Source organism: Chiloscyllium plagiosum, chromosome 24 (genome assembly GCF_004010195.1).
Source record: "Chiloscyllium plagiosum isolate BGI_BamShark_2017 chromosome 24, ASM401019v2, whole genome shotgun sequence".
NCBI classification, from domain to species: Eukaryota; Metazoa; Chordata; class Chondrichthyes; order Orectolobiformes; family Hemiscylliidae; genus Chiloscyllium; species Chiloscyllium plagiosum.
This window is the reverse complement of record NC_057733.1, coordinates 44,720,263-44,746,718: the sequence shown is the minus strand read 5'-3', so window position 1 is coordinate 44,746,718 and position 26,456 is coordinate 44,720,263. Positions and strand designations below refer to the sequence as shown.

At 38.3% G+C, this 26,456-nt stretch overlaps 1 protein-coding gene across 1 annotated transcript in view; it reads right to left on the bottom strand.

Moving 5' to 3' along the window:
• The window catches only part of LOC122562232 (endonuclease V-like), an 81,272-nt gene that overhangs the window by 7,515 nt on the left and 47,301 nt on the right, over window positions 1-26,456 (bottom strand). The window contains exon 5 of the mRNA XM_043714959.1: window positions 13,568-13,656. Within this exon, the coding sequence (XP_043570894.1) occupies window positions 13,606-13,656 (51 nt within the window). The 3' untranslated portion in view covers window positions 13,568-13,605. The remainder of the gene's footprint in view (window positions 1-13,567; window positions 13,657-26,456) is intronic.

The following is a 26,456-nucleotide window of genomic DNA, read 5'->3' as shown; positions in this document are numbered from 1 at the left end:
TCCTTAAATCTTGTTCTCAAATCCTTTTGCAACAAAGACAGATATGACATTACCTGACTTAGTACTTGCTGCACCCAGGGCCTAATGCCCATGATTCTTGTTTGCGTACACACAAGCCAGCTGAGCATCAACACTTGCAAGTTTCACACCTTTTTTTGTACTCCTCTTCTATACGTCTCCGATCAAAGGGAGTAACTTCACAATTAACCAGTATCTTTGCTAGTCTTTATGTCCTTCTCACAGCTCGCATTCCCACTTGGCTTTCTATTGTCAGCAAAATTGGTACACTACTCTATGTCTCTTTGTCCCAGTCATTAAGGTAAACTGCAAACAACTAAGGCTCCAGCACTCAGCCATACAGCATTCAATGGTCACAGGCTGCTAATTCCCTGTTTACAGAGTGTCAGTGGTCATGAAACATGAGTAGAAATACAGAGGCCAGGATATTTGTTTGAAGACATAGGTTTAAATGCCTGTATAACATGCTAGGGGAATTGAAAGTCAATTAATAAGTCTGGAACACAAATTCAACTCAATGGTACTGACCATAAGAAAGAGAATTAATTGTTGTAAAAATCCCTATTAATACATTGTCCCCAATTCCACGAGCTTTCATTTTGTGTATTAATCTTTTCTTAATCTACCTTATTATTTTCAACTCAATGGTACTGACCATAAGAAAGAGAATTAATTGTTGTAAAAATCCATCTGATACAATAATGTCCTTTAGAGAAAGAAATCTTCAGTTCTTACTCAGTCTGGCCTCCATGTGACTCCAGACCCACTACAATATGTTTTATTCTTACCTATTCTTGAGATGGCCTAGCAAGCCACTCAGTTCAAGAACAATTAGGATGGGCAACTCCCATGTCACAACAGATAAACAATTCCCTACTCTTTCCTCCTAGCCGTTAACCAATAATTTATCCCTATTAATACATTGTCCCCAATTCCACGAGCTTTCATTTTGTGTATTAATCTTTTCTTAATCTACCTTATTATTTACATCCTTAAAAATTCTGATCAATTTTTAGACAAAATGTCCTTCTATAAAACCATGTGGACAGTGATGACATTTTCTCTGTTGATATTAATTATCTTAATTTCCTTGCTCTAATTAATTTCTTAATTACTCACTTTCTGGGATGTAATGTGTCTTTCTCTACTAATAAGACCCCCACAAAAGAATTGTTCAATGCCTCAGTCAGCAGTGGACCAATATTTACTTTAGCTACTCTCCTTTTTAAATCCTCAATCTGTGCTGACATATCAGCTCAAATTCCACAAGCCCTAATCCGAATAGCAGAAAGTGCCAACAATCAGTGACAAGTGTCAATATGAGGCTTTGGAGTGAGACTGTTCAACAAGAAACACTATACCACATCCTGAACCATGCATGAATTGTATCTTAGGAGAGTTAGTCATATTAAAAACATCAAAAAGTAACAATTAACTTCATTAATTCTAAGCAACGCCTGCGGTCAGCTCAGGAATGTTCAGGAATCGTGTGCTTTTTCTGTAAGCAAAGCAGATCTCTAGATGCTGTTCAGTGATAATTGCTCAATGTGATTTATACAACATGTGCACCCATTGGCAAACACTTTGCAGGCAAAATTAATGTCACCAAGGCTGAACATGCTCCATCCTTCAAATGCAGACTTAATACATGAATGTGGTCACTTTTCAGCAGTGGACTCTGATGAGACTGAAAGCTGATTATTATTCCAATTCCCAGACCAATCACATACCCGATCTGCCAATAACAGCAGAAAGGACATTGTCTTTTCGTTTCATTCGGTTTCTGGCATTTGTGTTTTCTTTTTAACTCTGAACATGTTTCCTCTCGGACTTAATCTCTCTCACTAAATAAAGAAAGCTTACTCTTGTTCAGGACATATCACAATATTACCATATTTTTCTATTGGCTGACAGAATAATCTAACAAATCTGAATTCTATTTCCCTAAACAATCTCGAGATGGGTGCCATTTGTTTAAATTTGGTTTTACATTATATAAAAATAATGAGGTTGCTTGGTCTCAATGCATGAATAGTCATAGTTATCTGTGAAAGCACAAGCAGACTGGCTCATAGTATTAAGTATAATTGTAAATTTTCAATGCAGTGAAGCAAATAAGAACACACTAATCTGTGATTCTTGTTTTAAAATACACAGTATAAGCTTTGAATGCTGTACTTATCTTAAGCTGCATTTCATCACATAGTAAATCTTCTATCTGCTGTGCAGTATTTATGGATCACTCCAATATCATTCCACCAGCATATTAACAAGATCTAGTACATCCATCTCAGATTTGTTTTAAAAGCCGAATTGCAAATGGGGCATGCAATTAAACAGAAATGTGATAAATTTGAATTTTTTTATCTTTATTATGTTCTGAAATATAGCTCTTTGAAGATTCAAGTGTTCTGTTGTTTTGTACGTTCAGCAAAGTTTTATAAAGCAGCACTTCTGTAATCATAAGGGATGACACTGAAAAGCTGTGAACAGTGCTCTCAGTATTCCTATTTGTTGCTTAAACACAATAATGATGGATTGAAATGGATTTCTGGTTTGTGACTTCAAAAACATAACGAAGAAATTAGATTATATACCAGAAATTAAGGGATAAGGAAATCCTACTGGGAGTACTTTCAGTACAAAGTAGTCTTACATCTATACCAGCACAAATAAAATTGAGCAATATGTTTTCTACACGTTATCCTAGCATTTTTGACTTTTTTGCAACTAGCTGAGTGAACAGGGATGATTTTAAGTGCATCTGCTTCTTTAAATCGAAATTATTGTATTGGACAGGGATGAAAAGTATCAGCCACAAGTTAATGTTGGCTGAGTACTATATTCAATAGGATATCTATCTCCAAATGTCTCTAATTATACTCTCTACAACTCCCAGTGAATGAAAAGGCCTCTTATTCCAGTTCATTTTGCACTCAATTTTTGATATACTCTCCTTTCTTGCAGGGTCATAGTTTATGATTCAATAATTAAGCAATAATGGATTTGTAAATTGTTAGGATACAATGTTAATGAATATACAATGGATACCCTACATAGTCTGTGAGAGCTCAGCTTTCCAGTGCTACATGGGAGGGCAGAAAGTAGAAGGTAAGTCAAATGTGAAAGGCATCACAAATACTTCACTCAGTTCATTTTGTTAGATTAGATTAAATTCCCTACAGTGTGGAGCCAGGCCCTTCAGCCCAACCAGTCCAGACCCTCTGGAGAGTAACCCATCCAGACCCATTTCCATCCAAGTAATGCACCTAACACTATGGCCAATTCACCTGACCTGCACATCTTTGGACTGTGGGAAGAAACCGGAGCACCCGGAGGAAACCCACGCAGACACGGGGAGAATGTGCAAACTCCACACAGACAGTCACCCGAGGCTGGAATCGAATCTGGGATATTGGTGCTGTGAGGCAGCAGTGCTAACCACTAAGCCACCGTGCCACGTGTTAGCACTGCTCAGTTTTGAAACAGGATTTAGTGTTTCACCTTGAAATGGGAAGTGGTGCATTGCTTGGAGGTGTGAAAATACAAAGAGCTACATCCATCCAAATTCCCACTCAAAATAAATAAGAATGGGAGCTACTTCAGCCGCACTTTATTTGCACATAGTCCAGGAAAGTTTTCAAAATACTTTCAATACTCACTCAAGATCCTATTTTATTTTGAGGGTGCTGAGTTGCTGGGATAATGTTCAATAACAACACCACCACTCACTAGCTCATTCAAGCCACCAATTTTCATATGGTTCAGCACCGTCGAAATGGAGTGTATCAAACTAATTTGATCCTGACTGCAACCGACATCCAAACACATACACAGGAAACATCACAAGCTTACAAACAGCTGCATTAAGGCTGATGCAGCCCCACAAAAGCATTCTTAAACATAAGCACGTGAAATGTAATCATATTTCTAAAGGACTGGTGACATTGCTCCCAAATGTCAATAGTAATTCATAGATAAAATATATGATTTTTAGGGTCAAAGGCTTATTTGTGGCATAAAGTTATTTAAATAGAAATAAATATATCAAGATTACATTGAGCACTGGCCTGTAGTATAGGGCTACACATAATCTGGACTGTAAAACAGGGCTGGATGGCAAGATAGCCTTTCAGTCCAGGAATTAGCACAGTTGATCATTTCAGCTATTTTGGACAATTGTATAAATTGTGGAGAAAATGTTGCTGCTCTTAAATTTTATTAGCATATCACATTTGAGAAATGCATGGAAACGGGAATGTGGACAGTAAACTTGGGATGTGGATCTATTCATTCTGATGCTGTTGCTGTATCATCACTGGATAAAGATGTCAATGTTGCACATCCTCATATTTGAGCTGACATGCTAATACAAATGAATATTACAAATATAAAAGCATCTTCCAGCAGCAATGACTCAGGCCATAGCATTATTAAACTTTAATTTTTGTAAGGATCGACCAGGAGAGACGACATGAATTCTGTAAAATCACCAAGGAATGGGGGTGAGATAGGGCTAAATTGAGAATCAAGGCTGCAACTCCACAGGTCCCATTCTCTAACCTTCACTTTTGACTGAAGTTGAGGTCTGAAATTCAGTGAGCTGTTTCAAAGGCAGACGTTCTACTGTTTTACAGGCGGTCCAGGCATCTTGGAAGCAATACGGTCTGACAGTGGTGTAGAATATGTTTCATCCAGTTGCTCCTCTTGCCTGCATGGCAGGTTCCAAAGATATTTCTTTGGTCTACTCCTCAGTTCTGGAGGTATGTCTAGCACGATCCCAGGTTTGTTTAAAAGTCCAGACATATTATCAACATGATCTGAAGGAGGGCTATATGCCATTGTGGGCCCCACTTAGAATTCACTGTGACCAACTGTGATTTGATATTTGAGTGATTCAAGACACAGGGAGGACACTCTTTGAACTATCTCATCAGTCTCACGCTCCTGCTCACTCCCCATTTCTCTGTTCTTTTCAAGTATTTATTCAACTCTTTCTTGATTTGTTTCAGGTAGTGATCCAAAAATATCAAAATAACACAATGCACTAAGAAAAATTACTACCTTTTTGGCTCTTTTGACAAAGGTCAGCATCAAGGAATCAACATATAAAGGGAGAATGAGGGACCATGACTTTGGGCCACACTTCATGATCAATAGAGAAGCAAGGAGCTACCAAGTATTCCTGGCAGATTTTTGGGCACCCTTGGAACACTGGTATTAGTATAGACCTGCACCCCAACCAACCACAGCGTGATTGAGCTTGTGCCAGAATCAAAGAATTGGGTGAACTTCCAGGAGCACGATAGTTGAGACACTTCAAACCCCAACCTTGAAACGGTAATAATAGTGACATAAAGATGCTGCAAGAAAGCTTGATTTTCCTTTTGGTGTCAAACATGTCCTTTGCCTTCAAGCACATTTAATTCTTTAAGAATGCCAAGTCTATCTAAGGACAGAAAAACTGTCCACGCATCTCACACTCAGTATACAAGATAAACCTTGTTATTGACAAGCGATCGTTGTTTGACTTCTAACCTACAAGATTCTTGTCTGCTGTCTCTCCTTCTCTGTCGACCCAATGTTAAAGATCTCTTGTCGCACTCTCTGTAATACTGGCAGATTTTATCTTTCGTTGAGGTTTTTCAACGAAAATGCATGAAATAATCTCAAAATGTCCGCGCACAGCTGCTGACATGAACATGGGCTGGATCAGGAATTGTATTAAAAGCTCCAGTGCTACTATTTTGCACCACTATTACCAAAATCTCTTTTCTGAAGAGGCACAAATGTGGTAAAAATTCACCCCACAACATTTCTGATCTTGATATCAAAATTATTTGTCAAATTGTACAACTATTCCCTAAGCAATTCAGTTAATGCCAGTGGAGGTTTGTGCTACAAGTTGCAAGTAAATTCATAGAGTGGTTTGATACTCCTCTTAACTAAATTATATAAAAGAAATCTCAAAAGAACTGTGGATGCTGGAAATCTGAAACAAAAGTAGAAATTGCTGGACAAACTCAGCATGTCTGGCAGCATTTGTGGGGAGAAAGCAGAGTTAATGTTTCAGGTCCTGCAGGATCATTTGGTTCCGTCGGCAGGTGCTGAGGAAGGAGCGGTGGCTGTGGTAGCAAGTCTGCTTCAGGACATGGCTGAAGAGCTTCAGGGCCGAGGAGATGACCTGGAGGGTGCAGTGAGAAAGAAACTCACTGAGATCCTTGTAGAGGGAGGAGGAGAACTTCTTCAAGGTAGGCATTCTTGGAAGAGGCTTCGCAGTAAGGTTATAATCAACTAGGAGAAAGTGAGGACTACAGGTGCTGGAGATCAGAGTTGAGAGTATGATGCTGGAAAAGCACAGCGAGTCAGGCAGCATCCAAGGAACAAAAGAATCAATGATTCGGGCATAAGTCCTTCATCAGGAATGGGAACGAACCACCTTTCTTGCCTGCTTGGAAAGCAGGTGATATTTTACTGGAGGGGTGTGGGCATCGCTGGCTGGCCAGCATTTAATGCCCATCCCTAGGTGCCCTTGACAAGGTGTTAGTGAGCTGCCTGCTTGAAGGTAATCAAGGTTGTGGCGAGTTGAGAAATTTAAATGGCCACTGATTGATCACTTAAGGGCTTTAATTGCTGCTAAATAGAGTTCCCAATCAAGCTCCTTGCCCTGAACTTAATTGGTGAGATAGTAGGATGAGACGAATATCTTCCCAGGTCCAACCTGCCCAATTGTTTCCCTCATCACACCACCTCCAAGAAAGGGAAAATTTCACATGATGGACTGAACCTTACACTTTTTTGGCTAAGTCAAAGTTATGCCAAGTTGTTTTGTTACCTTTTTGCCTTGAGGCCTAGCAAATTCTCTCACTGTATCAAGCTAAACTCATCGCATTAATTACCTGCGAGCCAATTTGTTCAGTTGGCCGGACAGCTGGTTTGTGATGCAGAGTGATGCCAACAGCGTGGGTTTAATTCCTGCCCTGTCTGAGGTTACAGCAAAGCACTATCCTAAGGCTTGGTGACCCTCAGGCTAAACCATCTCCAACCATCTCTTTTTCTCTCTCTTCTCTAATGAGAGAGCAGTCCTATAGCATGGTAGGACTCTGGTAAGTCCAGGACTATGACTTTAATTACCTATCTCGCCCATATGACATCTCAGGCATCCAATTCCAGCTACATCTTACCATGCACTATTCCCACTCAACACTCAGTGATAAATGAGAATTCACTGGCATCCCTGAGCTTGTGCTATCTCTTAAAGGCCATTGTGCACCTGGACAAGCACCATCTGTCCAACAGTTCCTGATATTTGGCCTGGATATAACTGGAAATCTGTGGATCATCGTATGGGTAGAGACCTTGGAGTAGGCCAGGAGTGGAGGCCGCATCAGATCATGCATGGACCGAGGGTGTCATTTGAGTCAGTGCAGTCAGAGCCACCTGGAGGAATGCAAAGTCTTGTAGGAAGATCAATTATCTCTGCGCTCTACATGCCACCATCTTCTCTCAGATACCTCACAGTCACCCTATCTTTGCTACTGTAGCCACATCCCACCAAGGCTCATGCTGTATCACACTCATTAATGCCTGTAGTGTCTTCCCTCACTCACTGTCACCCATCCCAACCCCAACACGACTAATCCTGTATAACCTCTGTGCTGTCTAACTCCCTACCTGAGCCAAAAGTAACAATTGTACCAACCACTTTTATCTCCTTAATACCTGCCGCTCTCTCATTCCAGGAGGAACCAGCCTCCAATAGGGCAGAAGGACTCAAAACAGGTGGTGGGCTGCACAATATTCAGCTACTTACTCCTTTTGAGGAGAACATCTTTCGCAGCAGGTGTTGAAGAAGGCAAGTGGTATGTTGGCCTTCATGGAAAAGGATATGTCTTGCTGCAATCGTACAGGACCTTGGTGAGACCACACTTTTGAGTATACTGTGCACTTTTGGCCTCCTGATCGGAGGCTATGGAGGGAGTTTGTCAGACTGATCCCTGTAATGGCAGAACTGATGTTTGAAGAGAGACTGGATCTATTAGGATTGTACTCACTACAGTTTACAAGAATACAAGAGATCTCAAGAAAATCTATAAAATTCTATTTGGACCAGACAGGGTAAACCCAGGAAGGATGTTCCTGATAACCAGCAAATCAAAACCAGGGGTCACAATTTGAAGATATGGGGTCAGCCATTATGACTGAGATTTCATTCAGAATGTGGTGAGGCTGTGGAATTCTTTGTTACAGAAAGCAGTTCCGTCCAAAACATCAAATGTTTTCAAGAATGAGTTAGATATAATTCTTTAGGGCTTAAAGGGATCAAAGGGAGAAAACAGGAAAAGGGTTCTCAGTTGAAAGATGAGCCATGATCATATTGAATGGAGTGCAAGAATGCAGAAATTATGATGTGGTCATATAAAACCCTGGTTAGACCCAACTTGGAGTACTGTGAGCAAATTTGGGCACCACACTTTAGGAAGGATGCATGAGCCTTGGAGGGAACACAATGTAAGAATGATACCTGGTCTTCATGGGTTACGTTATGAGGAGAGATTATGCAAACTGGGTCTGTTTTCTTTAGAATTTAGAAGGTTAAGGGGTGATCTGATCAAAATATTAACATGAAAGACAGGGTAGATAATTACCTCTTGTTGGGATTTCTAGAACTAGGGAGCATAATCTTATATTTAGGATCAACCAAAATAGCGGAGTGCTGGAGCAGTTGTTAATTTTAAATTTAAGACAGATATATTTTTGTTAAGCAAATATATTAGGGGATATGAGCCAAAGGTAGGAATATAGAGTTAGGCCACAGATCAGCCATGATCTCTCTGCCATTCAGTGAGGCTTGCAAGACCAAATGGCCTACTCCTATTTTCTATGTTTCTATCCTGACTCTGATTGTTTCAAGTGGCTGATTGATCATTTCCAAGTCCCTGGACTGGTACCAGAGGCTTACTGTGCTAGCAGTCTGTGAGTGAAGGCTAGACCCCTTGACTTGACTGAACCTTGCTGACAACCATGACAAAAGTCTTTCCTTTGACTGTGTGCTAAATGCCAAAATAACACAGGCGTCATACAAGCCTGGTTTGAGGGCCCAAAGTGCAAAAAGACAAGGTTAGACAATGCAAACTAGGAGTGCTGAGAGTATCCAGGTACACTGAATGAGTGCACATTATGATAACAAGCAAAGAGCCCAGAAATGGAGCCTTATCCAGTCCATGAGCCGGGTGCATGCCCCTGGGTGCACAATCCTTACTAAAGCATTACAATGACAGTTGTCAGTGCAGCCTTGAAATGCAGAAGCATCCCATTTGTGGATTGGAGATGTGCCACTTGCGTTGTTAGAGGCTGGCACAGTGAGGTCACTTGGAGCAAGTGGTGAGCTGAACCTGTCAGGTGCCTGCTTTGGTTTCCATGTCAAGTTTTCTCAAGGTCTAGCTTGTTTGGTGAATTTGGGAAGATAGAAAATTGAACATTAATGCGGTGAGTTGGGCCATCAACACAGTTTCTAACAAGCGATTGGCAATTCATTCTGTCTAGCAAGGAAATCACTGCTGTTTGTGAAAAGTATGAAAGATGGTGTGTGTTGCTCCTGACAACGGAATTGGCCTTGCTGGACTTCTCTTCCAATTTTGCCACAGCCCATGCCAATCAAACCGTTACAGACTGTTGAACCAATAGAGTTTCTCCAATGTCGGATTTTTTAAAAATTAAACTATTCAGATAAGTTATGACACGCCTGTGAAACAGTTGGGACTTTAACTCAGACATTCTGCCTCAAAGACAGGGAGATTACCACTGCACCACAAGAATCTTATGATGTTGGAAATGGAGAAATGAGACACTGTACCACTGTACTATGACAAGGTTAAACATGCAGTTTTTCTTGTGAATATGAACATAGAACTGTATATCGAAAAAACTGGAAAAAATGTACAGTAAGAAACAATATTTCAGATAAATAGCACCTGTTTAAAGATATTTAGAAACGATGCAGCAAATTTCTTCTTATACACTCAGTGACATTTGCTGAGTATTATTGGGCTCGCTTCAGTATTATACAAGGGTGTATGAGTGTCATGTGATCACGTGTGACATTGCTGCCACCAGTTTCAGTGAATCTTGGGGGAGGAATTTTACAAGAGACACTCTTCCCACCTCCCCATTCCTGAAATTAGCTCATATTCAACAGGTGCAGATGTTGGATCACTGAACAATGATCAGGAGCAGAAACTCTGTTCTTTCGGAAGGGAGCTCTGAGGTCAAATGCAACATCTCCTGATTGAGATAACACAACTCAGCACAGTTTAGTAGTGCATGACATGATGCAGTTATCCACTGGACCATTTTGGAAAGCTGCATAATTGATTTTTAAAAAAGCATCAAAACAATACTTAGTAGAAGCTTCTTCCATAAGAAGCTGGGACAGATTGCCAGCCTAGAGTGATCTGCAATGCACATATTACATTATATCAACGTACATTAATAACCTTTCTACAGTAGAGTGCAAAGTCAATTCTGGACACAACATCCAAAAACTATAAAAAGGTGAGAAATTTTCAATTTGGTTTGAGAATGCAATTGATAATATATTCCAAACTTTTCCTGTACAATATTCTTTAACAAAATCTAAAGAATCTTTTATTTGATAAGTTCTGAAGGAAACCCAATTTGTATGCGTCCAAATACAAAGAAAATTCAATATATTCTTATTAGGTGTTCTTTTCACTGGCACTAGATTGTATTAGATTCCAACAGTAGAATCAGAATCTAAGCTGCACTGTCCTCTCCTTATGTTCTCTGTGTACGCAATTACAGCTTATAGAATCATAGCAGAGGAGTGCATTTGGCCCATCATGCCTATGCCAGCTCTTTAGAAAGGCTATCCATTCTTATACCTGGGCTCCAGTCTGTGTTGGAAACCAAAAGGTAAAAAATTAATTTTGAAAACTGCAAAAGATTATTTCATGTATTAAATGACAAAGCTTCAAATGAAAGAAAATGAAAGCTGAATCAACACTAAATATGCAACAAAATGCAATAGTCATCTCATCAAATTGCAGGATAAATTTTCAATTATTGAAGTCATAATCTCAATATTTAGTGTGATAATATACATTCCTGTATGAGCTGCTTTACATCACAGTCGGTGTTGTTTGGGCCTTGGTAGGATTCTGCTCAAAGTAACAGAACATCTGCTTTTAGACCAAGTATCTTCACGTTTGTCCTTATAAATGAGGAGCTGTATTGTAAAATTAGAATAAACATTGGAAAGATTCAGGAAGAATTTTAAAAGCAAATATAGAACCATGCACTGCTGGGAAATTAGATCAGCAAAGCAATATGCAGTCCAAGTGGTTAAAAATATACTTCAAAGAAATATAGAACAGAAAATAAATACAATCTGACGAGACTGAAAATAAAATAGGCAAAACAGGAAGAGTAGTACAACTAGCAAAACACAAATCCTGGCTACATGTTTCATGAATACAGTGAAATAGAACAGGGACACAAAGAAGTGGGAAGATTTGCAATAGCCAGGGTGGAGAATAGTACACCTTTTAAATAAAGTTTCATCAGAATTCAGAAAGTAAGATCAATCCTGCCCTCAAACTCCACATGTTTCAAACAGAATTTCTAACATTACCAACTCAAAGAGAAGCAAAAGGAACAGGAGACAGTGGAGGAGATTGAAAACTAGGTTTGGCTTAAATAGACATATATAGATTCCCTCAAGTCAAAAATGAATTCAAAGGCACCTGAAGGTAGCAAACCTAACACTGATTTTCACAAAAGGCCAGAGGAATGTAGTCTAGAAAACAAGCAAACACCAAAATGCCTGGTAAGGAAATAAATTATATTACATTAGTGACAGAGTGGAATATAATGCAGCCACATGAAAAAGCCACAACATGAATTAAGTGGTCTTCTCTGAAGATATTTTATGCAATGGTGAAATAAACTTGATTCTGTTTGGTACAATACTTTACACTGTGAGATAGATCATGTGCAATACTCAGAAGGGGAAATTAACCAGGAAATACCAACTATTATTGATAGAAATGCAGTGATTATAGAATTTGACCTTTGGACTTCTTCTATTCTCAGTCTTTACAAATTCTTCCCTTGGCCAGCATTTAAATATATCTAACTTTAGTGACTATGACATTATGTTGGAAGATAAAATGTATAATTATAGTATACAAAAGAAATTCCTAAAGAGTTATTAAACTGCTCCTGATCTGAGAAATAACTGTACATTAAATTCAGTACATGGAATGCAACATCAACAACAACTTATATTTTAAATATGCTTCTATTAATATCCAATACTTAGACTGCCTGTGATGTGTGTAGGTAATGCTGTGAAAGGAGTTTTTAATATTATGAGTATCACTTCTTGCCTGTTACTGATTTAGCCAACTTGCATTCCACATGGTAGGTTCTATTTTATATTGAGTTCAATTACTTATTTTAATTTCAGAAGTCACACACCACCAGTTTTTGTCCAACTGGTTTATGTGAAATCACAAACCTTCGACGTGCTGCTCCTTTCTCAGGTGAAGTGAAGAAAAGCACACAGTCACAGAATTTATAGGCAGAGTGACCAAAAGATCATACAAATGGTGCGAGTAGGCTGAATTATAAGTCTCTGCAGGTGATCAAAAGTGTCAGTATGAGTAAAGTACCAACAGCTGAATAGTAAGTGAAGGGATAACCTATAACCTGATTAATTGAGGCAGAGAGATAATTACAAAAAATTAAAATAAGGGTTGCTGGAGACAAATCAAATGGCTGGAATAACATGATAGGTATAAGAGTCAGACTTGATGGGTTGAATTGCCTGCTTCCACACTAGGGATTCAACGATTCAATATCACCTGTTGAGTGACCTGACTGATATCTCCTACTGACTTCAACTTCTAATGAAGAAGATGTGTTCAGCTTCTCTGGTGAACGCTAGCAAAAATAGTCTCTTCCTCAGTCTAGGTAACAGCAGCTTTGCTAGACATTGACTTGTATTGGCTGTGTTTGTTACAGCACTTACATCGGCTTTGATCCTTCATCATACCTGCTGGTTCTGATGCCCAAGGTCCGAAGTTGCTTAGCTTCATGCAGTTTTGGAAGAGTCTTGCAAAAAACATTGCACTTACTTTTCAAGATAATATTATTTAATTTATCTCATGCTTTGCCCTATTCCCCTACCCTAACCCTAACTCCTGCCCTCTCATTCTGCTCTCTCCTCTCCTCCTTAGCATGAAGTAAATATTTAAAGGTAAAGTTATTTTGAGTTAAGGTGAAATGTGTCGTAAAGCTAAATAAACTAGTTTTGCTTTGGCTCTGACTGATTGGTAGTAATTTAAGTACTTTAACCAAATGTATTAATTCATCCTTTTTATGTAGCTTGCAACATAATCTAATGCTTTCTGCTGCATTACACATGGTGGGTGACTTTAGGTGCCTACTTACTGCAGTCTATTCTGGGACCAGATTTCAGTGTTAATCTTACTGGCCACTTATCACATTCTCAAGTTGAACATACCTTTCAATATTAGCTTATGGTTGCTGCTTCCTGAAATCTCAAGATACGTTAACATTTTTCCGAATATATTCTCTGGACCTTATGTCAGCCTGAAATGAGAAGAAGAAAAATAATTACACCGGAATTACCGTGACCAGTTCACTGACATATTTATGATAGTCATGATTTCTGTGGCAATCACGTAAAATGGAGGTGTGTGAGGATTAGAATACAGCCAGGGGGCAGCAGTCAAGTGAGATGTTCTTTGCCCAGTCTACCAACATGATTGGATATCTCACAATTGCCTTTTGTGCCCCTTTTACTAAAATGCCCTATATAAAACAATCTGGACACGGCAGCTAATGAAAGATATGACACAGAGGCACAAAGGAGACAGTTTGCCGAGTCTGACTTGCAAATCATCGTGGGTGAAACACAATCTGGGAGAGACTGGATAGTCACGACAGAAAACCCACCAAAAAAGACTATCAGGTCAGTTGCACTGACAATGACTACAGCTCTCTCTGACTGTGAGAGGATTTCTGCAGCAAAGTTCAATACTTGACCAGGGTTGGAAACATTAAAAATATTAATAATACCCTGCACCAGAATCTTTGAGCCATTGAAACTCAGGAGCCAAATCCTCCCGGAGACAGTGAGGACGGCAGAAGCTGGAGATCAGAGTCAAAAAGTGTGGCACTGGAAAACTGGTCACGTAGCAGCTGAGTAGTAGGAGAGTCGATGTATCGAGCATAAGCTCTTCATCAGGAATGACAAGAGCCAATGATATTCCTGATGAAGAACTTAAGCTTGAAATGATGACTCTCCTGCTCCTCAGATGCTGCCTGACTGGCTGTGCTTTTCCACTGCCACACTTTTTGAGCCAAATCTTCCCATTGCCGTTTGACTGTAATTAAATTTCCAGTCTTGAAAACGGGTGATGGGACTTTAAGCTCATTAGACATGGAAAACCACACAGTCCATGACCTGATTTTAACATTATAAATTAAATTTCAACTTTAAAACTTATAAATAGGAAAGGCTTGCTAGTCACTGGTATAATAAGGTATAATACAGCTAGTGCATGCTGCCTGTGATATATTACATGTGAGCTCATGTGAGCTCCCAAATACGCTTATCATGACAGAACTATAAAGTGATGCCTGAAGACTTAGAGTCATAGATTCATAGAGATGTACAGCACGGAAACAGACCTTTCAGTCCAACTGGTCAATGCCGATTAGGTATCCTAATCTAATCTAGTTCTATTTGCTAGCATTTGGCCCATAACCCTCTAAACCCTTCCTATTCATATCCCTATCCAGATGCCTTTTAAGTGTTGTAATTGTAACAGCCTCCACTACTTCCTCTGGCAGCTCATTCCATACACACACCACCCTCTGTGTGAAAACATTGCCCCTTAGGTCCATTTTAAATTTTTCCCCTCTCAGCCTAAACCTATGCCCTCTAGTTCTGGAGTCCCCCACCCCAGGGAAAATACATTGTCTATTTATCCTATCCATGCCCCTCATGATTTTATAAACCTCTCTAAGGTCACCCGTCAGCCTCCAATGCTCCAAGGAACACAGCCCCAGCCTATTCAACGTCTCCCTGTAGCTCAAATCTTCCAACCCTGGCAACATCCTTGTAAATCATTTCTGAACCCTTTCAAATTTCACAACACCCTTCTCATAAGAAGGAGATCAGAATTGCACGCAATATTCCAAAACTGGCCTAACCAATGTCCTGTACAGCCACAACATGACCTCCCAACTCCTATACTCACCGCTCTGACCAATAAAGGAAAGCATACCAAACGCCTTCTTCACTATCCTATCTACCCGCGACTCCACTTTAAAGGAAATATGAACCTGTACTCCAAGGTCTCTTTGTTCAGCAACACTCCCTAGGACCTTACCATTAAGGTTATAAAGTCCTGCTCTGATTTGCTTTTCCCAGAGCAGCAGCAAAGGCAACATCAAACACAAGAGCCACAAATACAAGACCTGCCATAACTGAGTTAAAAGTGCTTCTAAACAGAATATCTTGGTTTCCATATTCTTTGTTAAAAGTAGAAAAGGGTAAGACTCAAAAACACCAGATTTCATGTTGTATTTTATACAAGACAAAATTCAACGTAAGATCCGGTCACAGCAGAAAAATAATTTGATTAAATAACTGGTACACAGCATTCAAATGAAATGTAATCTTCTTACTTTAGCTACAAAATTCACTTTAATTAGTCTGAGTCCCACTGACATGTCAAATTGACTGAATTAATTGACTTACAAGCTTTGAAAACACAGCTAATGACTATTTTGACAATGCAAGTTTGATTTGGAAGCAGCCAATCCATGCCTTTGCTAATTTTAGTGATAAAGTAGAAGTAAGTATAATGGGATGGGGAAAATGATATAGTAGGAAGCTTGATTAAGCTACTTGGCTGTTGGATCCCTTTAAGTTCAAATAAAGATCATGTTCAAAAGTGAAATAAAAAACATTTGCTTGCAGAAACCACTACCGATAAAGCTATTCTGTCGGGTGAACTTGTATACCATTTCACCGATCTGTCATCAAAAGGCTAGTCCAATTTAGCTCTTCTGCTAGTCACTTTAGTTAAAACTATTATCATAGCATTAACTGAAGTGAATAATACATGATTTATATTGAGGCTCAAGATCACCAGACAAGTCAGGCCTATCGTGACTGTAAAATTCACCACCAGTTGTGACAAATATTCCTTTCAACTCCCTTCAATTAATGTCAGGTCCAATGGGGATGTCTCTGACTTATCCAGATGCCTGCCTTTTTGTCAGCTGATGATTTCTTGTCTTCTCCATCAAAGAACCGCTGATTTCAAACTAAAATGGAAGTGAATCAATGCTATTGAATTTTGAAGTGGTTGTTCTGTATCTGTCCAATATATGCTTCTAAAAATGTTTATCTCTTGTCCTTTATGAACATTTCTAGTTTGATGTACATGTGGCATACTACCATGTGTTTTCATGGTTCAAGGAACAACATTGGTGAATGACTTCATTATCATTTAGTTGACTTTGCACATCAGCCAGAGAAGTCCTACAACATGTACATGATGCATCTTAGCAGTGCCAGGAATATCCTTTGCAGGCTCATTGCTTTGTGAAGAAGTACCTCATGTCACTTGTGTTCAGGGCTATGTCACGACACAGAACTGCCACTGACGTCAGTGTAAGCTAGCTGTCTCTGTGCTACATCTTACATGATAATGCTGGAGGGCACTGACTCATCATTGCCAGTGACTTGGGTTAATGCAGAATAGTGAATATCTATGACATCCTAGGCACCCTTGAACATGGTTGTACGTAATGCTCTATGCTGAAGTAGGCTACAACTTCATCTTCAAGTCTGAACTACAAAGCATGAGGCAATATGACAGCTGTTCCTATTATGTCCCTATTTTGACAGTCAGTAAAATGCGAAATACAGTGTTTATAAAGCAGACCATAGAGATTATTGATTAAATTTAAAAGAATACATATCAATCCATTTGCTTGTTAGCAGAATGAATGGTCGATCTTAAGTGCATATATGAAAAAAGACTTCCATCAAATTGTGAAATGTTTTTCTTCAACAAAACATTGGCAACATATAACAGTTTCAATAAAAAAGTCATTTTTGTATCGGTTCCAGTTTGACTGCAAACTTTCTAAAATGCTACAAAAAGTGACACCATGCCACATAGGAAAGCTGTGAGCGGCAGCAGTATTTAATAATTGATTACTGTGGCTTTTCAAGTTTGACAGGTGTGATAGAGATTGTGCTGAGCAATGGAACTTTTCCTTAATACACTTTTATGTTGCTGTCCATGGTCCAATGCAGAGGATTTACAGCAGACATATTATGGCCAAACTGTGATGGCTGTGTGCACCGATTTTAAAACTAGAATGTGAATCTTATATGTGATAAGTTAACTGTTCTGCTTTAAATTATGGTTATTTCATAACGTGTTGCAGTACAATCTTTAAGGTCCATTGACAAATCATAATGTATAAGCTATCTTACTCTTGAATAGCAATAATTAGAAACTGACAATGGGTGGAATTTCCTGTTTTTCTGCAGTCCGAATACATCTACTTGCTGTGCATGAAAATCCAAGTGTAGGGGTTCAAGAAAATTCAGGTACAGCTATACTATATAGGGAAATACACTGTGCCAAACTTAGTCATTTTTATGTAATTGTCTAGTGATCCCTGTATATTTTGGCTTGTTGATAATCACTCTACCCTCCCAGGGTAACTAGATGTCTGTACATGTGCATTTCCTGCTATTATGCTGGTTCAAAAATGTAAAATTAAGCCCAGAATTTTATACAAAACCATAGAATCATAGAAATGATACAGCTCAGAATGGGGTCATTTGGCCTATCTTGTCTATGTTGACCCAAAGTTGCCCAGATGCCCTTTTCAATCTCACCTTTCTGCACATGGCCCATTGTCCTGCAGCTTACAACACATAAGGTGTAGATCCAGATAGGTTTTAAAAGAGCTTAGGATCTCTGCCTGCACCAACTCAAGCAATGAATTCCAGACACTCAGCATCCTCTGTATAAAAACGTGTTTCCTCACATCACCTCTAATCCTTCTGCCACTTAGCTTTAATTTATGATCCCTGGTTTTTGAACTCTGACAAGGGAAAAAAGTTCCCCCACCTACTCTATCGCTCCCCCTCACATTTTGTATGTGTCAACCACGTCACCCTTCAGCCTTCTCTGTTCCAAGAAAAGCAACCTCAGTCTCTCCAATCTCCCCTTGTAGCTACAATTCTCTAACTCTGGCTACATTGCAGTAAATCTTATTTACAACTCTCCAGAGCAATTATGTTCTTCCTGTAATGTGGTGATCCAAACTGCACACAATAATCCAGTTGTGGCCTCACCAGTATCTTATGCTGTTTATTTTGTTTGGTAATTCGAAGGAAATTCATCCTTATTGAATCTTGCTCTGTACCTTCTGTTAGTTCCTTTGAATCCATTTTTAGAATATCAATATAAGACACATTAAAACTTAAAATACTTCAAACATTGCATGTTGTTAAAAATGCTGTGTATCTCAATCCTAAAATAAATCATAGAGAATAGGTGCAGGTGTAGGCTATTCGGCCCTTCAAGCCTTTCACCACCTTTCAATATGATCATGCAATTTTAGTATCCCACTCTCGCTTTCTCTCCATACTTCTTCAAAAGCACTTTTGATCCCTCTATTTTTGCACACTAACCCCTTTTTTATTCTCCCTTCCTTCTTCAGTGTTTTTGAATATGATGCGTCCTATAATTCCATGTTTGAACCTCAATTAGTTTTCTGAAACTGAAAGCTGCAGGTAACATCGTCTATCTGTCCCCAGACTATCTCCTCTTAAATTTTATGAATAAACCCAACCTTACAACCCTTGGGATGGCACGGTGACTCAGTGGTTAGCACTGCTGCCTCATAGCACCAGGGACCAGGTTCAATTCCAGCCTTGGGTGACTGTGTTTTCAATGTAGTAATCTGGGACAAAATCAATTGTCACATTGAAAAATTTGGAATGGTGAATGAAAGCTAGCACAGATTTGTTAAAATAGGGAGTTGTTTGATGAAGTAATGGAATGGGGTGGAATTGGTGTATACAAACTTTCTAAGGGCTTTTGGTAAAGTACCACAAAACATAGCACCTTAAATGGAGGGAGACATCCCAAGGCATTTTACAGAAGCATATATGTACAAAACAAAATGCAGAAGGGGATACTCTTGCTAATGACCCTTCTCATGTCTGTCTGAAAAGGAAGATATCTTACTCTTAAAATTTATCCTCCAGTTTTAGTCTCCCCCACAAGAGGATACATCCTCCCAGTATCCACCCTGTTAAGTCCTCTCAGGCTATTTCACGTTTCAATCAGATCACCTCTTATTCTTCAGACCTCCATTATTTCCACATTATACTCCATCTGCCAATCTTCTGCTTACTCATTTAACTCCTTGCAGATGCATTATCTCCTTTTGACAATTTAGTGGTTTTGATAAAACAATCTAGGCCTTACATAATCCCATAATAATTGTTCAAGTATTCTTCCATAACCCCCTTAAAGGGGAGCAATAGCTAGCTTTGCCTTCATACCTTGATTTAAACACTAGTCATAGTCCCACACTTTTCCTCTTCAAATTGAAAATTAACTTCCATCACGTATTGCTGTCACCTAAAGGCTCCTTTAAAAAATAACCAATTTCCAAAAATCAAATAATATTATATCCAGTGTGGGAGAACACAGCAGTCACTAACGAGTTCCTTCTAACAACTCCATCTGTGGAATGGCAAGCTTTGAAAATGGACCTTGTTAAACAAGTTCATGACAAGACACAGCCCCAGTGCAGCCAACTTTCACCACTATGGCCTCAATACAAACATGTTATGTACTTGTTGATAGTCATAAGCAATGCTGCGCTTACTGTGGATAGTCTCCTCTACATACTGGTTGGTGCACTACTCACCTGGAAAATGAGCAGGCTATCACTTTATTTTGGGAATTTGCATTTGCTGAATTAGTTAATAATTATTTAGCAGTATATAAATTGAGTATAGCAGAAACAAAGACTCATTTTGTTAAAGGTTTCTGTCTTGCACTCATCAGGACAATGCACAAGAATTAGAGTGCAAGCATTAACAAAATGTGCACTTTTCCAGCAATACCTAAATGAACAGATCAATAAATTGGTTGTTAATTGCTTTGGATATTATGAAAAATTCTGCACAAAGGCAATTTTTTTTCTTTTGGCACATCATCATTTTTAAGGTCTCTCATTGTACTGTTGTAATTGCCATTCTTTGATTCCAGTCGACCTGGGTCAGCTCTCATACAAACTTTATACTCCATTTGAGTAGTTAAATTTTGATTTTTCTCTGCCTTTTTCTAATGATACTGTGATCACTGTTTTCTAAGTATCCTCCAAGCATAAAACATGCTCAACTTTATTTTAGAGAAATAGACTCAGTATTGCTACATTCCCTGTTAGGTTGGAAGCATAACTGATTCACAAAGTTATATTGTACTTACACACTCCACACTCTCCAAATCTTTACCCTGCTCTTTCCCCGGTCACTCTGAGGACAAATGAGAACAAATGCCTCTATTATCACTGCTCTACTTGCACTTTTCTGTAATTTCCTTGCAAATGTTCTCTATTTCCTTCCCATTATTTGGTGGCCTATAGAAGCAGGCCAATTATATATATTCATCAGCTTATTCGCCTAGACCTTCCAATCCCATTAGAATTTGCTGCTTCTTAGGGTCACAATAATACTGAAGGCTTATGGAACCAGAGATTTTCTATACCTAAGAAATGGTTCTGAGGAGACCTTAGCGACGTTCCCCACTGTCAGCAGTTGTCATGTAAAATTGGGCAGCTTTCTTGTTTATTACCCCGGTTTTTACACTGGATCACACCCCTCTATTATCTGCTCTATTGTTCCTTAAATGTAACCAAAGATTTTCAGTTTTTGAATCGTCAAGTATATCAACCTTTTACATTGCTATAGCGCTGTAATAAATCTTTTATGAATAATATCATCACCCTCTTTTATCTTCTTCCCTTTTGCAAACACATGGCATCCAGAAATATTAAGTGCCCATTCCTTCACTTGTTTGAGTGAGGTCTTTGTTATTGCACAATCCCATGCGGCTACTTTTGCCAAGAGCTAAATAACCTTATTATCATTGTTTTTGTACTTATATACTTCAAGCCCCTCTGAATCTACCTTGCATTTTCTGTCTCTGATCCCTTCTATTTCTGAACTGTTGTATAATCAATGTTGATTATTCTCTGTACACCTATCACCTTTCAAAGGCTTCATCCTGCCACCTGCCACATTAGTTTAAACCTTTCCCTGACTTGCTGTGATTCCATCATTACTTTTTGGTTCATTTTGTGATTTCCCTTTCACTTTTCAGCATTGATGCCTTACCTGATTGCAGTCAGATTTCTCAACATTAGTCATAAGCACTCATTGTAAGGACCAGGGCTAATCTCAGGCATTGCAAACTTCTACTGTTGGTTTATTTTCCTGCTCAACCCAGTCCAATAACTCTTCACAAGTACAATGACTATAGCTGTATGCAATATTTCAAGAGCTTCATGCTGTCAGCATTCCTTCCTGGATTACTAGCCTGTATATTTATTTCTTCATGTTAATGTTTTATTTGCTGTGGGCAGTTACTGTCACAAAATGATGTTTCTGACATTGAGTCAATTAGTCAGTTAAGTCCTGTTGCTGCTGAATTTTATTTAACGAAATACTTTTCACTGTAAAACAGAATCACTATTGTCAGCTGTGCACGCATCACCTCATGTCTCTCAATGTTGTCTTTACTTCATCATTCATCTATTCAATTGTCAATAGGTCTCTTTCATGTTATTTATTTCCTTAGAATATCTTGAGATCCTGTACAATTCTGTGTTATCTATAAACTTTGATATTCTTACAGGACTTTCTTTTACGATAATGAACAATTGATGTGATCCCTGAGTTTAGAATCCAATTAAAATTCCTACCTGGTCATAGTTGTATTATATATAACTTAGCCAATTAATAATCCAACTTACAATGTTACCACCACTGTGAACAGCTTTCGCTTCAACCAAGATACTCTAGTGAGGGAATTATATGGAGTTTCTGAAATTATTTATAATATTCACTATCCATTCTTTCCTCATTGACTGTGTTTACATTAATCAAGAAAGCTAGTTGCTAAGACTGAACAGATTTCATACAGCTAATTTGGTTTGAATTTAAAAGGTTCGGTTTTCGTTTGACATATTGTGCAAATGTACTGTATTGTGAAATTGGTGATAAAATCATTGCTGGCATGTTATACAACAGGGAAAAGCATACAAATAGGAAAACTGTATTAAATCACAAATGAAAAACAATTCTGCAATGCAAAATGAGTTTGAAAGGTGAGTATCTTTCCATAAGTGAAAATTATTTTTGTGGTTTACATTGAAAAGCAAAATCTATTCAGATGAGAAATTTGCAGGTTCATATTATTTTCCAAACATATGAATTAGGACCACGAGTAAACCACTTGAGCCTGCTCCACAATAAGAGCACAGTGACCTGATTACTAATAATCCCACTTACCAGAGATAACCTTTCATTTCCTTGATCATCAAGGATTTATCAACCCCGTATGAAAATATTCAAAGACTCTGCTTTAACTGCCTTTCTTGAGGACACAAGTTCCAAAGATTCATGATCCTCTGGGAGAAAACACATCTCATCTGTCTTAAATGGGCCATGATTTATTTTGACTTTGATTAAAAAAAAGGAAACCCCTTTGAAATAAAATATTCAGAATTTCCAGTGGTTTGATTCTCTATCAATAATCTGGGAAGAACTTTTTTGACTGTGCTGAATCAGCTCTCCCGTCATAATTGGCTTTAGGGGAACACACTCCACCTGTATCACTGCCACAGACTGAACACCCACCTCCTTTCGTGATGTGCCTTTCCTGAGGATTCCTTAAGCAGTCCTACTACTGCAACATGTTTCCCGTTCAACTTCCAACAATTACGTTTAGCATGCCTGAGCTTATCACAATGGGAGCATAGTATGTTCTTTGTATCACCATTAGGTTTTAGCCTTTTTCCTTTAGAATTTTGGCATCCCTGTGTTTGCTCCCTAAAACTAAGACCTTTTCCAACCAAAGATGTTTTATTCCTCCTGTTTCCTTCTTGATTTCCAAGTGACCATTTTGTCACATGTAACCATCTATTTGAGATATCTCAGGTACCTGCCAGGCCGCTTCTTTTCAGATTTTTCTTGCACTTTTCTTGCAAATACTACAAATGCCTTAGTAGGTTTCTTTCTTGCAGGCCTAAATTTTAATTGATGAACATCAGGAACAAATTCATAAGCATTGAGTATTATTCTTATTGCTGTTGTGACAAACTGGTGTACACAATCATAGCTGTACCTGTCAAGACACCCTGTAACATTAAGGTCCAAACATCTTTGGGTCAGTTCAACTTCCCAGTTGTCTTTTCAAATGGGCTGAAACATCTTTCAACCCCAACATCTGTAAATTTAGGCACTAACCGCAGATGTTTAAATCAAATTCCTGATTGGAATCAAAATCTTCCTCTGAGCTACTATCTCTTGTTCCTTCCTTTACTGTCTGCTTTTGTCTTGGTAAGTCATATGCTACCTGAGTTCTCTCTCCCTTTGGAGATCAAGCATTTTTAATGAAATTTATTTCCATTGGCTCTTTTTTCTGTCTTTCACCTCATTTTCTAATTCAATCTTTCTCGTTCCAGTTCCCTTTCTTTTTCTTTCTCCTTGCTTTTCCCATTGCTTTACCCTTTCTATTTCTTTTTGATTTTTGTTTGCTCTTCTCCACTAATTTTTCTTCGTCTTTTTCTTCTAATTCAAGTATTTTATCTGTCTTTCTTTCTCCTAATTCATATGTCTTTGTCACGTCTAACTGAATCTTAGCTACTGGTGATACAGTCATTTCAGATTTACCTCCTTTTAATTGGAAACATCAGGTAATCACTTTAAAGATTACATCCTTATGAGATCTAACTTTTATTTCTAACTTCAAATTATCTGCTTTCTCCCACAGGGTAGACTTGATTGAAGATTTCAAATTATCCACTATTATATTTTTTATGCCCAGAAAAATCTTATGAAAAATTAAAGCTGTTTTGAAATTCCTGTCTATGCAATATAGGTTACATCTCCCAGCATTAATGCCCAGTACCTCCATGGTATTCGTTCCTTTAAGGATTCACACAGCCCTCTTAAATTCAACAGATTTCTATCTATTAAAAGTTGGTCTTGTTATGATCCTAGCTAACAGTAATACTTGACAAGCCAGATCCTGGCATGAAACCTGCCTTGATAGACCAAAAGTTTGACTTTTAGAATTTAGCTTCTATGGTGATCAGTTGCTAAACACACTCACAAGACGCAGATTTACAAAATAACATCAAAGAAAAGTAAAAAAAACAAAGCTTTATCTTTAAAGATAATTTAGAAAGATCAAATATTAAAAAGTCAAAAAAAGCAAGCCTTTTGTTCTCAATAACATCCTTTACAGATATTTAACCTCAGTGAAGTAACTCTATCTTCAAGCATTAATTTCTTACCCAACTGCTGAGGTCACAAAGCATTTTCTTGAGGTGACTTTCTGCACTTTTACCACATGATTCGCTCAGTCTCTCCCTAGGATACACAGACGGGTTAACGTCCTGACTTTTTAATGACCTTAGCTTTGAGACTGTTGAACAGGTATCTCCTGGTATAGATTTTTTCTTCTGAACTGAAATTCCTTCAGGCCTCTGGTCACTTGATCGATCGGTCATAAAACTCAACTTAGTAAATACTTTAGCAATTATTTCATCAGGCAGCTTACCTAGTTATTTTGCTCAAATTACATGAATAATTTGGAAAGGCTGTTTTGACCAATGCTAAAGAAAATGGATTTTTAACGCTTAAAACAAAAAGCAAGTCACCTTTATTAACCTCTACTTCAGAACCCAAAGTTTATAATGATAATATATTATGAGAAGATGAGAATGTAAGAAATAGGAAGAGTAGCCATTCATCCACTCCTGTCTATCTCACCATTCAATCAGATCAAGGCTGATTTTCCCCAACCCTCAATTCGCTAATTTACTGCCTTATTAAATACTGTGGCTCTCTGGGGTAGGGAATTCCAGATATTCATCACTATGTAGCAGAAGAAATTCTTTGGCATCTCAATTTTTAATAAGTGTCCCTTACTCTTTAAAGATGTGTTGATAGATCGTGCCCAAGGCAGGGACCTTACATGAAAGGGTACTTGATGTTTCCCAATCCATAAAAAGCTGCTTTAGGATGTTATTTGTACAGTCATAAAATACGATCGTTGCTCAAAAGAGAAATGTGTAGAATTGATTTTCGGGAGAGATAAGTAATAGGAAATGTAAGGTCACTTGTGGGAATAATTTATAGGCCCCCTTTGCAGTAATAGTAGTTATACCAAAGAAAAGGAGTTTGGAAAAATAAATGCAGCATTTAAGAAAGGTACCATAATAATCAAGAACAGTTAAACTTATGTATAGATTGGATGAATCATATTGGTAAAGAGAGCCTGGAAAATGAGTTCACATTGTATTTACTTTTGTGCAGTAATACAAGCAGGAAAAAAGCTATTTTAGATTTGGTAATTCGTGATGAAATAGGATTAGTGAATAACCTCATGTCAAGGGGAACCTTTAGGTGACAAGATAAGAATTTCATATTCAGTTTGAAGGGGGAGAAATGCACTTCTAAGATTATGTTTCACACCTGAATAAATGTAAATACAAATTTTTTTGAGGCAGTAACACACAAGGTAGATGAAGGGAAGATGTAGATGTAGTGTGTCTAGATTTCTGAAAGGCATCGACAAAGTGTTGCATTCAAGATAAGAGAATGTGGTATAGGGAATAACATAGTGACATGGATAAATGATTTGTTAGTTAAAAGTAAGCAGACAGCACAGATAAATGGATCTTTTTTGAGTTGTCAAACTAATAAAGTGTCACAGAGATGAGTACCGGGACTCAACTATCTATATTAATCACTTCATGAAGGGGTTGAATATGTGATAGCTAACTTTGTTGATGACATGATGGTGAGCAGGAAAATAAGTTATCAAGAGGAGCTAGAAAGTTTGCAAAGAGATATTGACAGATCAAGTGATTGAGCAAAAATGTAGCAGATGGAGTGCAATGCAGAAAAATGTAAACATATCCACTTTGTCAGGAAGAATGGAAAGGTAGTTTACTGGTTAGAAGGAGAAGTCATTGCACAACTTGGTGGCTCAGAGCAATCTGGAATTCCTTGCACATCAATTACAAAATGTTAGTAT